This window comes from Molothrus ater, chromosome 25, assembly GCF_012460135.2.
Source record: "Molothrus ater isolate BHLD 08-10-18 breed brown headed cowbird chromosome 25, BPBGC_Mater_1.1, whole genome shotgun sequence".
NCBI classification, from domain to species: domain Eukaryota; kingdom Metazoa; phylum Chordata; class Aves; order Passeriformes; family Icteridae; genus Molothrus; species Molothrus ater.
The window spans coordinates 5,076,039-5,089,664 of record NC_050502.2 but is presented as its reverse complement, the minus strand read 5'-3'; the positions used below and the strand labels follow the sequence as shown (position 1 = coordinate 5,089,664).

At 52.4% G+C, this 13,626-nt stretch overlaps 1 protein-coding gene across 1 annotated transcript; it reads left to right on the top strand.

Annotated features, from left to right (window-relative positions):
• The first annotated feature begins 340 nt into the window (after positions 1–340).
• On the top strand, positions 341–13,232 carry IP6K3 (inositol hexakisphosphate kinase 3). Its single transcript, XM_036398181.2, has 6 exons — positions 341–400; positions 4,162–4,509; positions 8,186–8,366; positions 9,397–9,569; positions 10,189–10,364; positions 11,810–13,232. The coding sequence occupies exons 2-6, from the start codon at positions 4,320–4,322 to the stop codon at positions 12,260–12,262; spliced, it is 1,173 nt and encodes a 390-aa protein (XP_036254074.1). The 5' UTR covers positions 341–400; positions 4,162–4,319; the 3' UTR covers positions 12,263–13,232.
• Positions 13,233–13,626: the final 394 nt, after the last annotated feature.

Genomic DNA, 13,626 nt, shown 5'->3' with positions numbered 1-13,626 from the left:
TTTGGGAGCTCTGGGAAGCTCCATCCCTCTCCCAGTGTCTGCTCACTCTGCAGGGAGGTGACAAACCCGAGCTGAGGGGGGAGTTCTGTGGAAAACAGATGGACAAAAACAACTCCCCAGTTGTTTTCCTGGAGAGCCGATTTCCCAAGGCAGCCGGGGCGTGCAGCCGGCTCCTCTCGTTCCGTTCCCTTTCCCTCACACGCGGCTGCTCCCTGTCCCGGCCAGGCTGTCCCTCCCTAGCACAGCCCCCTGGAATGTCAGCTGGACATTCCGGGCTCCTGCCAGCGCCGACGCACTCGGGCCATGCCCAAATGTTCCCTCATTGCTCCCTCTGGAGCTGCAGCGAGAAGCAGCGAGAAGCCCGGCCCAGGCAGCCCCCGGCGGGCACCTGCAGCACCAGGTGAGCTCCGGGCTGGATGCCAGGGCAGGAGGGATGGGGCGGGATGGGCACAGCTTTGGAGGTGCCTGGGAGGTTGGCAGGAAGGCTCTGGCAGGGGGGAAGGGACGGGAGCAGCGGGGACAGGCAGCACTTGGGGCTGGAGGGAATCTCTGCAGTGACCCTGGAGCTGGTGGCTCTCGGTTCTCCATGGTGGAATGGATGGAAAGTGTTGGGCTGGGAGGAGGGGACGGAGGTGCTGTGGGAGGCAGAGTGGGCAGGGGGGTGAGGGAGCCTGTGCCCTTTTCTGCAGAGTGTGGTGGCACCAGGTCCCGTGGTGGCACCGTGTCTGTGGTGTTACTGTGTCTGTGGTGGCACCAGATCCTGTGGTGGCACCGTGTCTGCGGTGTTACTGTGTCTGTGGTGGCACCAGATCCTGTGGTGGCACCGTGTCTGTGGTGTTACTGTGTCTGTGGTGGCACCAGGTCCTGTGGTGGCACCGTGTCTGTGGTGTTACTGTGTCTGTGGTGGCACCAGGTCCTGTGGTGACACCGTGTCTGTGGTGTTACTGTGTCTGTGGTAGCACCAGGTCCTGTGGTGGCACCGTGTCTGCGGTGTTACTGTGTCTGTGGTGGCACCAGGTCCCATGGTGGCACCGTGTCTGCGGTGTTACTGTGTCTGTGGTGGCACCAGGTCCCGTGGTGGCACCGTGTCTGTGGTGTTACTGTGTCTGTGGTGGCACCAGGTCCTGTGGTGGCACCGTGTCTGCGGTGTTACTGTGTCTGTGGTAGCACCAGGTCCTGTGGTGGCACTGTGTCCATGATGGCACTGGGTTCTCTGGTGTTACTGTGCCTGTGGTGGCACTGGGTCCCAGCTCTGGGGTTCCATGCAGGGCTGGTTGTGGCTCCAGGTGAGCTCCAGCACTGGCAGCTGTGCACACACAGATCTCAGCCACGTGCTTTTCTTACCTTTTAATGAAGCAAAGAATCTGCAGTGCAGTGCTTGGAACCCGACTCTGGAGCTCTGGGATGCTCCAGGAGCAGGGAGGTGGCCACGAGGGGTGACACTGAGAGCACAGGCCTGTGCACAGAGCTCTTGTTTTTAGAGGGATTTTGTATTTTAATATTCCTGGGTGTTTCTGGCCTGGCTGTGCATTCCCCTGGGGCCACATGAGTCCTGTTTGGGATGGGATGGGATGGGATGGGATGGGATGGGATGGGATGGGATGGGATGGGATGGGATGGGATGGGATGGGATGAATGGGGTAAGTGCCACTCAAAGATTAGAGAATTGAAGCTGCCCAGTTCCTTTTGGCTCGGTTTGGAGCTGGGATAAACAACCTGTTTCACTGAGACTCCTGTGACATTTGGCCCTGCCTGGGAGCAGGGTGGGAGGTGACAGTGCCAGGGGAGCAGCGCTGTCCCCAGCACTGGGGCAGAACTCATTCAGCTCCAGCTCTGCCAGGAGCAGGGACACCTTCCCTGGTTTCTCCACAGCCCCATCCCTTTGCTGGAGAATGGAATATTTCTCCTCTATGCAGAGGAATGTTCTCCATATCCTCCTTCCCTGATATTTCCAGGCTCACCTCCACCTGCAGCACCTGAACTGCTTTTGCTTTAGCTGGAGGAAAAACGCTGACAGATTCTGTTTTTTCTTGGAGGCTCTGGATTTATCTGTAATTCTGTGTATTTTTAGTGACGTAAATATCTCCTGGCATTTGCGATACCTTGAGCCAGTGGAAGTGATTTATTTCCAGTGTCTTGTTTCAGGGGAGCTCAGTGTTCACAGGAACATTTATCTGCTCCGAATGGATGAGCTGCTTCCCAGCAGAAACTCCCAGAAAAGAACCTCCTTCTCCTACTGCAAATCCTGCTCCGAGTTTTGCTTGGGAGGAAACATTCGGGAGCTTTATCAAATTGTGGATGGTTTTTCCCCAACTCCCTTCGCAATGCTAAAGTTGCCAGAGCTGTCAGGGGGTTGTGGCAGCTGAGTCTGAGCCTTGGACTGTCTCAGAAGCAAGAAAGGATTTAAGTCATGTTGTTTCCTGCTCCAAAGAGGTGTTATGACAAATCCGCTTGCTTTTGGCTTTTCTCCTTCTTTTTAAGGATGGGATGGAAAGGGAGGGAGGGGGGCAAAGCTACACAAAACAAACCACAACAAACCTGCGGCTCCCGAGGCGGAAAATCCTCTTTAAAAATTGCCACAACGTAACCAAATGCTTTTATTACCGCCCAGGAAAGCTGCGAGGAGCCGCTTTCTTCCCGGCTGGAAAGCGCTGGGCTCGGGGCCTGGCTTTGTTCTTTGGGGAAAGGTAATTGTAGAGCAGGAATTCCTCTCCAAGGAGGAATAATGGGAAAAACCCCACCCTGGGGGAGATAAAGGAGCCTTGGGAGGTGGGAGTGGCTCTTCCCTGCCTTTAGCCCACTCCATCCCCCTGCTCCAGGTGGGGAACAAAGCAGGAACCTGCACCAGGTGCTTTTCCCTTGGGGTTAATCCCAGCAGGGGAGATTCGAGCATCACAGAATATCCGAGTTGGAAAGGACCCAGAAAGATCCAACTGCTGAGCTCTGGATCCTTCCTGCAGCGTGGGGAATGGTGCAGCTCCAGGGAAAGCCCTTCCCACAGAGCTCTGCCCACCAGGGGCAGCTCCAGGTGCCTCCAGGAGGTGCCACCACCCCTCTGCTGTTCCCTGGCTGCTGCACAAGGAGGGGTGGCAGCGCTGCCCGGGTCACATCTGTCCCGTGGGGCTGGCAGGGGTGGAGCTGCTCAGCTGGCAGCACATCCTGGAGGCTTTCCTGGCACAACTGGATCTTGCAAAGGCATCCTTGTCCCCTGCACTGGGGTTCTGCTGGCAAAAATGGGCTGCAAAGCTCCCCAGGTTGTGCTGAAGGTGGAGCAATCAGGAGAAAGGGCCTGTGCTGCCATGGACCTCTCCTCAAATGATGATTTTAATGATTTCTTCCTATTCCTGTGAGTCTGGGATGTGGAGTGTCCATCTCTGGTGTGAAGCCAGCACCAACATCAGCTCCTTTTTGCCATCCTTGGTGCCTGTGAGATTCAATTCCTGATTTCCAGGACCTGTCCATGGGTTTCCTGTGAGGAATGGAGAAGGAGCAGGTGTTGGTGGTTGCTGCTGCTGGGGATGCACCACGGATGTGCTCTGTGGTTTTCCTACATTGCTGCTTTCGAGCTGAGACTTGTGGCTGTCAGAACCAAGGAGGAATTTCTGGAATCAGGGAGGGATCCATGGCTGGGGGCAGGGAGGAGAGCTGGGTGTGAGCCCTGTGGGTGCTGCTGTGACACATCCACATCCCCTGGTGGGTGTCAGCCTGGGAAGGAAACGCTGCTGCTGCTGCTGCTCAGGTGTTCAATGACAGCCAACGTCCCAAACTGAGCTTTCTCTGGAAGCTGCAGGAATTGCTGCTCACCCCTCCTGCGGTGCTGGAGAGCAAGGGAGTGCCTGGGGACTTGCAGGGGCTTTGCAGCAACTCTGCTGTGCAGGGAATGTCCAAGGGAAGGTCTGGCACCACTCTGGCATGGCCTGTGGGACAAACTGGGGGTGTTCCACAGCAGCAGTGCACTGTGTTAATCCCTGATCCCCCTGCCTTGATGAGATCATTGCTTTAATTCACAGCTCTTCTGATCTCTGTCTCTTGTCCCCAGCAGATCAAAACTGGGGCTTCCCTGGACTCTCTGTGCCAGCCCCCGGGCACTGATAGATCTCATCCCACCCAGCTGCTGCGTGGCCCTTCTCCTCTAATTCCTTCATTCCCTCTGCTTTGCAGATTCCATTGGTGAAAGGCCAGCGTGGAGGAAAACCCAGCGTGGGGGAAACACCAGAGTGGGTGAAAACTGGCCCAGCCCTGCCCGTGCCAGCCTTTGTTTCCCAGCTCCGTGTGCTGCTGCTGAGGGGTCTGCAGCCCCCTGGGCTGTGCCTGGCACCATGGTGGGTCAGAGCCCTGCCGAGCCCAGGGCTGCTGTGCTCCTGCAGCCCTTTGTGCACCAGGTGGGAGGCCACACCAGCATGCTGACCTACGATGAGCACACCATCTGCAAGCCCCTGGTGTCGCAGGAGCTGAGCTTCTACGAGTCCCTGCCCCTGGCCATGAGGCAGTTCACACCCCAGTACAAAGGTAAGGGGAGCACAGAGCTCTCACCCTCCTAAAAAGCATCCCCAGCTGCTGCAGGTGAGGCCTTTCCTCAAGTGAGGGTTTTCCTGCCTGTCCCTCATCTTGCTGCCCCCTCCCTGACCCCATTTCCCAGCTGAATCTCTCAGCCCCTGGAAAGCAGCACTGGGAGAGCAGCCCCAGCATTTTTTTAAGACATCCTCCCTCCCTTCTCTTTCTTATTCCTTCAGTATTTTCTGCTTTTACTGCCAGGCTTGTGCTGCTCATAAAGCTCCTGACCCTGGCTTTTGGGGGAGGCGAGAAGCTTGGTTGTCACGTAAAAACTTAAAATATCTCTTGGTCCTTCGGCGTTACAGCAAAGAGCTCAGTCAGCCACGGCTCCAATGTGCTTCCAGCCCAATCTCTCCCTTTCCCAGAAAGTCAGGGGCCTCTGCAGATTTATGGGACAATATTAAAAAGATGCTTAAGGGAGAAAAGTTTCCTCTGAGCGGTTTCCTGTGGCAGGAGCTGGGGTTTGGTGCTGCAGCACTGGGCCCTCGCTGATAAAGCTGTTAAACAATCCCAGTTTAACCAGTCCAGGGGCGCCCTGGTTATTCAAACCTTTGTGTCTTCTCCTATTTCAAATCCCACAGAATTTTATGATGAGGGGTAATTAAAAGGCAATTCTCCAATCTGGCATTGGGCTCAGAGGTTTATTCCTCTCCTGGCTGTCCCAGCCCTGCTGCCAGGCAATTAAAGAGGTGGAACTGTGAGGATGATGAGGGGATGATCCCGGTGGCTCCATCCCCCATCCACACGTATCCATGTACCTCATCTCTATTTCTGGGCTGTGGGAACGGCCCTGGGACCATTATGTAATGGTCACATTCTGTGCAATGGTGACATTCTGTGTAATGATGACATTCTCCACAATGGGGATCAAATATCATTCAAGCCTCACGCCGAGCCCGTGGCTTTTCCTGCTCATCTCACCCATATCAGGCACTTTGGTGACCTCAGGACCGACTTTTACCCCCTTTGAAGGCTCTGCCTTGTCCCACTTGAGCTCCCAGGGGGATGCTGGGCTTGTTTTCCAGCCCAGTTCTGCTCAGGTTCCCAGGCCCTTGGCCGTAGATGAATGCGCTCGTAAACACAAAAATAAACCCACGAGGGCAGAGTTACAGAGTGAAACCTCCTGAGCGCCTCTGGATGCCACCAGTGTGGTGACAGCACCCAGAAATACCCTCTGGCTCCTGGCTGGTGCCAGCAGGAGAGGCGCTGGGGTGTCAGTGACACCAAAGGCCAGCACAGACAGGCACCCAAAGGCTTTGCAGAGATGTTTGCCCACTGCAGCAAAGGAGGAGCTCTGGGGGTTGTCTGCCACACACAGGTCATGGCAGGACACCTGCAAACCCCCATGGAATCCCCCCAGGAGACAAAAAACACTTTCCAGGCTGAGCTGTAGGTTTTTTGAGGACTGAATTTCCAGCTGGGAGGAGGGAGAGGATCACATTCCCTTCCAATTTAACGCTCGGTTCTCGCCTTTGAAAATCTCCCCATTAATTTTCATATTAATGGCTGATAGTTAACAACTCTTATTTTCACGCTATATATAAGTTTTTTGGGGCCAGCCCGTCAGCACTATGCAAATGAGCACAGCCCTGCTGACTGCAGGCAGGAACTGGGACAGTTTTTAAGGTTATGGTGTTTGCAATTGAGGGCTCTGGTCGCCTCCCTGTGACTTTTTAAAATGAAAAAGGCTTTGATTTAGGGGAAGACATGTTGGCTTTTTTTTTTTTTTTCTATGCCTACATCCCCTGAAAATGTGAAGCAGTCATCCAGGCTGAGAGGAGATTTGTTTGCTCTCAGAAATATGGATTTTTTTAAGAAGAGGACTCAGGGAAAAGGTAATGCTGGAGTCTGAGCAAGATGGAACTCCCTGAGCTCACCACAGAGGCTTGGGAGGGCTAAAAATATTCCTTTTTCCCTGAATGAAGGTTTGCAGCCCCTCAGCTCCCTTGGCAGAGCAGCCTGGGTAGACTTCCCCCCCATTTCTGTGTAAAGTCAGCCCATTTAACCCAGCCTGTTCACAATAATGCTGATTGTACAGCAGAAAGGACCAGGAATGGCTGTGGTGAGGGAAAAGCATCCAAACCCAAGGTTTTGGGGTGCAGGACCCGGGGAGGGATGGGCACCCCAGTCCAGCGGGGGTGGCTGCAGGGACAGTTCAGGTGGGGAAAGCCCCGAGGCAGCAGAGCCCGGCAGGGACAGGAGGCAAAGCCTCTGCTCAGTGTTTGCTCCCTGGAATCGCTCCTGGAATGGAGAGAAGGGGCTTTGCACCTTTATTTGCTTTGGCACCTTTGCTGGGGAGAGCAGAACTGTTTGTTAAGCTGCTGAGATCATCTCCCCACATGCCCAGCAGGCCCGGTGAGGATGCCCTGGACACAGCTGGATCCAGCCCAGCTCTCCATGTCCCCAACTGGGCTCTTTCCAGTTCTGCTTTTGCTGGTCCCACTGCCCTGTCCCTGGTCCCTGTCCTCTCTGGGAGCTGGCAGCCCCCCAAGCCCCAAATCACAGAATGAACCAGGTTGGAAAAGACCTTTGAGATCACCAAGTCCAACCAGTGACCTAACCTAAACCACAGCACTGAGTGCCCCATCCACCCTTTTTTAAACACACCCAGGCACGGTGACTCCACCACCTCCCTGGGCAGACAATTGCAGTGCCCAATCACTCTTTCAGTGAAGAATTATTATTTTTTTAATGACATTTAACCTAAACTTCCCGTGGTGCAGCTGTGCTCTGAGGACGCCCCCGGAGCCGTGGCGGAGCTGCGGGAGCGGGGCTGGCGTTATCAGCCCTTCCCAGAAAGGTCAGAGCCGGCGGCAGCGCGATCCATGGCCATTCCTGCGCTGTCACTTGAGACGCGCAGACAGCCGGCCCCGTGCCAAGGATGGGCTCGTGTTGGGCTAAATCCGTGCTGGACTGGCTGGCATTTGAGCCCTGTGATTCCTGTCAGAGTCAGGGAAAATTGCAATGTTCAAATGCAGAATGGTGTTTTAAGCATTCAGGGTGGAAAAAAATAACCTCCGGGCACAGTCCTGGTCCCTGGAGGGCACAAAAACAGGAGGTGTGACACTCCAGCCCCCCGTGGGATATCTGGGTGCTGGTCTTGGTGCTAGGGGAAGGACATGGCCATGACAGTGTGTGGGCAGCACTGCCAGCCCATGGCCACATCCCTGCCCTGCTCTCGGGGCGCTCCAACTAAAAGAAGCAGTTGGCATGCTGGGTGTCCTTGGAAAATGCCTTGTCCCCAACCCTCCCTTTGCTTCCTGCCAATGAAAAGTGTTTCCAGCCTTGTGCTGTCTTTAAAAAGGACTTAAATCCCTTGTGATAAATAAGCTGGGAGCTCCTGATCTGGACTGGGGGGCTTTTCTGGGTCGCCTGGGGCACAGCAGAGCTCTGAGGGGTGGGGCACAAAGGAGTGTGGGGTTCAGAGGAGGCAGATTTCAAACTGAGCCTTGAGAGGGGGAACACTTGAAAATCCTGGAGTATTTTCCAGGGTCACGGCCTAATGATGCTTTATTGGGCTTGAAATCAGAGTGGGATCAGTGAAAGGCCACCAAAACACCGAGGTGGTGGCCAGGCCTCTGTGCTACCCCATGGGCTCATCTCTGTCTCCTTTGTTTTCCCCTCTGTCCAGGCATTGTGTCTGTGCACCTCAAGAAGGACAGCCTGGGCAACCTGACCCTGATTGCGAGCCCTGGCCTGGGCCAGCCCGACACCTGCGGCCGCCTGGACAGCGCCGGAGGGGACCCCGCTGTCACCTTGTGGCACAAATGCAAGTGGAGCCACACCCAGGTCACCAAGACCTTCAAAGAAAGGTGAAGGTCCCTGCAGTCCTCCTGGCTGGCATCTGCCACTTGGGTGGGGTGGTTTGGGATGGTTTGGGATGGGTTTGGTGGTCCAGCTGTGGGTTTAGGGCTAAAGGACCCAGCCAAGGTGAAGAACAGCAGGGCCAAGCCCTGTGTATGTGGTTCTGCTCCTCCCCTGGTGTGGGGACAGAGTGAGGTGGATCTGGGATGTTGTTGTTCAAATATCTGCCTCAAATTCTGCTCTAAACCCCATTCCTTGGGGCACAGCAGGCTCCAGGAGAGGAGAGGCCACGGGAGAACAGTCACTGAGCATGGAATGTCCCTTTGCTGGCAACAGAGGGGTTTCAGTGCCATCCCATCCCACTCCATCCCATCCCATCCCATCCCACCCCACCCCATCCCACCCCACCCCATCCCATCCCACCCCAGGGCAGAGCTCTTCCAGGAAGGCACCCAGTGCTCCCAGCTCCTCTGCCTCACAGAGGTTTTCTGCAGGATATCCTTCATCCCAAAGTGGTTCAGAGCAGCCCTGGGCCACCCAGGACTGGAGGTGGAATATCCCTGCTGCCTTTGGAGTGATGGGAGTGGTGGAGTTGGGATGAGCAAGACCAAGGAATGACCCCCCAAGGAGAACAGATCTCATCACTCTTTCCTCCCTCCCCTCCTTGGAGCCAGCCCTTCCAAATTGGGAATCATTCCCATTGTTGGACCATTTGCCTGAGCTGTGCCCATTAGGTGGATAAATAGAGATCCCTGGCAGCTGGAGCTGTGAATGGCTTTTCAAGGGAGCCAGCACTCTTTAAATTATAATGAAAGAAAAGTTATTGGCAGGCAGCAATAGCTGGCTTTCTGAAAATTACTGTTATGGAGTAACAAAGGATCTCTGCAGGTTGGGTATGATCAATATAGTTCCTTTGAGAGTCCCTGAAAATCCACCTTATCAAGTTTGAGGCTCTACAGGAAAAAAAAAAAATAAGGAAGAGAATATTCTCCTCTGGAGCTTATAAACCTGACGTGTCCCTTTGTGTGCTTTGTCTAGCTGCCCTGGGAAGATGCTTTTGAGGACAGACCTTCAGTACCACACAGATTCCCTTTTGGAGGATGCAAATGGGAAGCAAGCAGAAAGGAAGAGCTACAACCCCTGGGGACTGCACTGTCACCGGCAGCACCTGAACCGCATGTCCTCCAAGCACAACGAGAACAAACTTCATCGTATCCTTTCTCCTCCCTCCCCTCCAGCACAGCCCTGGCCACTGATAACAGCTGGGAATCAGTGTAGGGTTTATTGCAGGGGAATGCATTCCCTCCTCTGCACAGACTCTGGGAAAATAAGGAATATTCTCTGTTATCTTCTAAAAAAAAAAAAAGAGAAAGAAAAAAAACCCATTTCCCATAAAGAGTTCTCAGCAGAAGTCAAAGATCCCCTTGGCATACATTTAAAAACACAACTATACAGGAATTAGCAGCTGCCTCGCCTTTTATTTTCCTATTACACTTCATTACCCACCAGTCATGTGGGTAATAGAGTTTAACAACTTCCCCCACCCACCGGAGCGAGCTCAGCACCTAGGGAAGGTGTCAGAGTGACAGCCCAGGGCTACGGTGTCACTGGAGAATGGAGCTGTTGGGGCTTTAATTGGTAGGGCTGTAGTACAGTAAATTAACTGGAATTGGCAGCGAGAGGCCCATAGCAATGACACCTTGGAGAAATTGGCTGAGAAAGTCTCATTACAGTTGTGAGCTGTTCTGGAGAGTGTCAGCAGTTGCTTTGATTTAAGGCCTCTTTCAATTAGAATTTCAAAGCATTGGGTTTCCCTTAAGTCACGCTCAGAGTTTCTCCTGCTGGAAAACGTGGTGTCCAAGTACAGCTACCCCTGCATCCTGGACCTGAAGATGGGCACTCGGCAGCACGGGGATGACGCCTCAGAGGAGAAGAAAGCTCGGCACATCAAGAAATGCGAGCAGAGCACCTCGGCATCCCTGGGCGTGCGCATCTGTGGGATGCAGGTAAAGCCTCCATCCCCTCAGGGTGTTGGTTCCCCCCTTGGTTCCTCGCTTGGAACCAAGCTGGGATCTCCAGGGGTTCTTGGCTGGTGTGAATCGAAGCAGTTTTATTCTCTTTTTGCTCTCAAATACAGGCTGTAAAAAGTGGCCACTTGTGGGAATCCTTAAAAGCAGAGAGGTTTGGGAAAACTGCAAAAGGCAGGCCTCAGAAACAGCAGAACTGAGCAATAGCCTTAAGATTTGACAGCAGAAAAGTTATATAAGAAGTTGAAAGTAAGGACAATAGAACAATGCTCTGTGCATTACCCCTTGGATAGAATAACTCCCTAAGCTACAGAAAAATATATCTAGCAAGATATTAGGAAGAAACCCTCTGATTTTAAGGATTCCCATGGCCACTCAGCTCCATGTCCTCTCAAATATGGCACATGTAGGGTAACCTTTCCCCTGTGCCACTGCCACCAGTGTGAGCAGCTAGAACCCTTCACCCCATCTGAGAAGCTGCTTTTACACACGGATTCCTGCTCAGCTCTTGGCTGCTGCACAAAAAAACCCCAAAAGCACCACGTTGCCCCAGTTGTGTTTTCACTGAGCTGTGAGAGCCAGGGGTTCATTTTGAACTAAATTTCTCCTGCTGGAAATCCCCATCCTTCCTCCTGGAAACTCAAACCATGTGTTTCCCTCACTCACTATTCTCAAGCAGGTTTCAAAACCCTGCCTGAAGGATAATGAGAATAGAATATAAATCAAAATATATAAAGAAAAACCCATGTCCTTTTCTGATCTCTGGCATCTTCATAACTGCAGAGTTGAACTTCAGTGGTCATATTGATCCTTGGAGTGGCTACCTAGAACAGAGGCTAGACAGAGTTATGAGAATAAAGTAGGTATTTATTAAAATAATAGATACACCTTGGGCAGTCAGAAGCCTCCCAGAGGCTACACCCAAAATGGAAGAGGGTCACAAGATTTTCAGACAGATATAAGTTTGGTCTATTTTCATATCAGGGGTTAATTCTCCAATTAGAGCTTCAGGTAATGAAGTCATATACTCCCAGTTTGCTCCTCCCCAATTTACTTTTGTTTATACTTTTCAGGGCCTGAGGCTGTAGGGTGTCCTTGGGTTCCAGGCCTGGAGGAATTGTTTTGTCTGACCAAAGTGTGTCAGTGTAAATTGTTAACTACCATAGTGGTTATATGAAGTTTAGAGTTAGGCACTAATTTGGCAGCACAGGATTTGAAAAATATAAAGGCTAAAATCTTTATTCAGTGTCATTGGCAGCGGATCCCTATCTGGAAGCTTGGGCTAATTGGGGTGTTGTTGGTTATGGTCTTGGGATAGAGCTGGTTGTGGTGGTGGGGCTTGCTATAAGGGCGAGTGAGGCATCATTAGTGAATCCCTCACAACCCAGGACGATTTTATGGATTATTCCTCCGTTCCCTTGCAGGTTTACCAGGCAGACACTGGCCATTTCCTGTGCAAAGACAAATACTACGGCAGGAAGCTCTCCCCGGAGGGATTCCGGCAGACCCTGCGGCAGTTCCTGTGCAACGGGAACCAGCTGAGGACCGACCTGCTGGAGCCCATCATCCTGCGCCTCAAGGCCTTGCTGGCGGTGATCAGGAAGCAAAGCTCCTACAGGTTCTACTCCAGCTCCCTCCTCATCATTTACGACGGGCAGGAGCACAAGGAGAGTGCGGATCAACACCTCCCCTTCCCAAAAACTCACGGCACAAACCCCTCCAGGGTGGATGTGAGGATGATAGACTTTGCCCACACCACCTTCAAAGGCTCCAAGAGCAATCCCAACCCCACCCCCTACGATGGGCCGGACCACGGCTACATTTTTGGCTTGGAGAACCTCATCAAAATCCTTCAGAGCCTGTTGGAAGGGAAGTGAGAATTTCTGTGAAACGGCCTGGATTTCCTAATGACTGATAGCCCTGAAAATCCCTCCTGGGGTCGGCTGTATGGGACCCTCCGGCCGCTGGATGTGGCACGGAATGAGCACGGATCAGTCGGGAAGTGCTGAAAATTTTCCGTGTGCCATCACTGAACTGAAGCGTGGAAAGCAGAGAGCTGGAAGAATCTGCTCTCTCTGCCATCCATCAGAAGATTTATTTTCCTTTCTGGTTTTACTGCTGTCCTTGATTTATTTGTGAGCCAAAGAAAGCATTACTTGGGAAGAGTCTTAATGATAAACCAGGAGATGCTCGCCCCGCAGCCGAGCGGGAGGAGGGGGTTTGAGGCAGGAATGAACAGATGGAGCTTCCATTTGGAGCTTCCCTTCCTGCTCCTGCTCAGGTGGGAGGGAAAAACACCCTCCAACATTCCCAGTGCCCCTGGTCGGGATTCTCTGTGCACGTGTTCAGACCAAGAGCTGCACCTCACCAAGCTTTAACATCCCTGTGGGGTTATAACAGGGAATTTTCCACGGATTTTCTAGGAAAGAGGCTCCACTGGGGCTGGAGGTGTGGGAATGCAATGACTCTGTCAGGTATCAGCCACAAAAAACATTCACATCAAGGGATTTTTGCTTAAAAAAATAAACCAACAAGAAAAAAAGAAAAAAAACTGTGAGATTGAGTCAGGGACTGGACGTCAAAGGTCACCCAGAAATTCTTTGATACTAATACTGTGTGTGTGTGTGTGTGTGTGTGTGTGTGTGTGTGTGTGTGTGTGTTTGAAGGAGACAGTAACAAAAGACTCTAAAAATAATGTTTACAGCTTTTGTGGACAGATTTTATTATCATGATGGAACAAACACAATTCCTTCCTGCATGGTGTGGGAAATCTGAAGGAGAAGTCCTTGCACAAGGAATAGAGCTACAGAACTCTGCTACTGGGGAGAGGGGATATAAATAAAATTGTGGAAGTAACTCCCACCACTGTCCATCTCTTTTTCTCCTCCTGCAGCATCCTTGAGGTACATTTATCCTTTGTTTAAGCCCATCATTTTTTAAGAGAGCTGTTATTGCCATGGGTTTAAACACCAGATCCCAAGGGAGACGCTTCGCTTGGATTTACAGCACAAAGCTGGGGAGCTGCTGCAATTTATAGTTGGAAAATTTAAGACATCTGGCCCAGTTGTGTGTTTTGCTTGGCCCAGAGTCCACCTGGGAAGACTCTTGTTCAGTGTTGGGTTATTGCATGACCACAAGCTGTAAAAAAAAAAGCCACAGACACTCAATTTCAATAGGGGTCGAGCCACAGATTGTCCTGGCTCACAGCAGAAGTCTGTGATAAGACTTTGTGGCTTTGTGG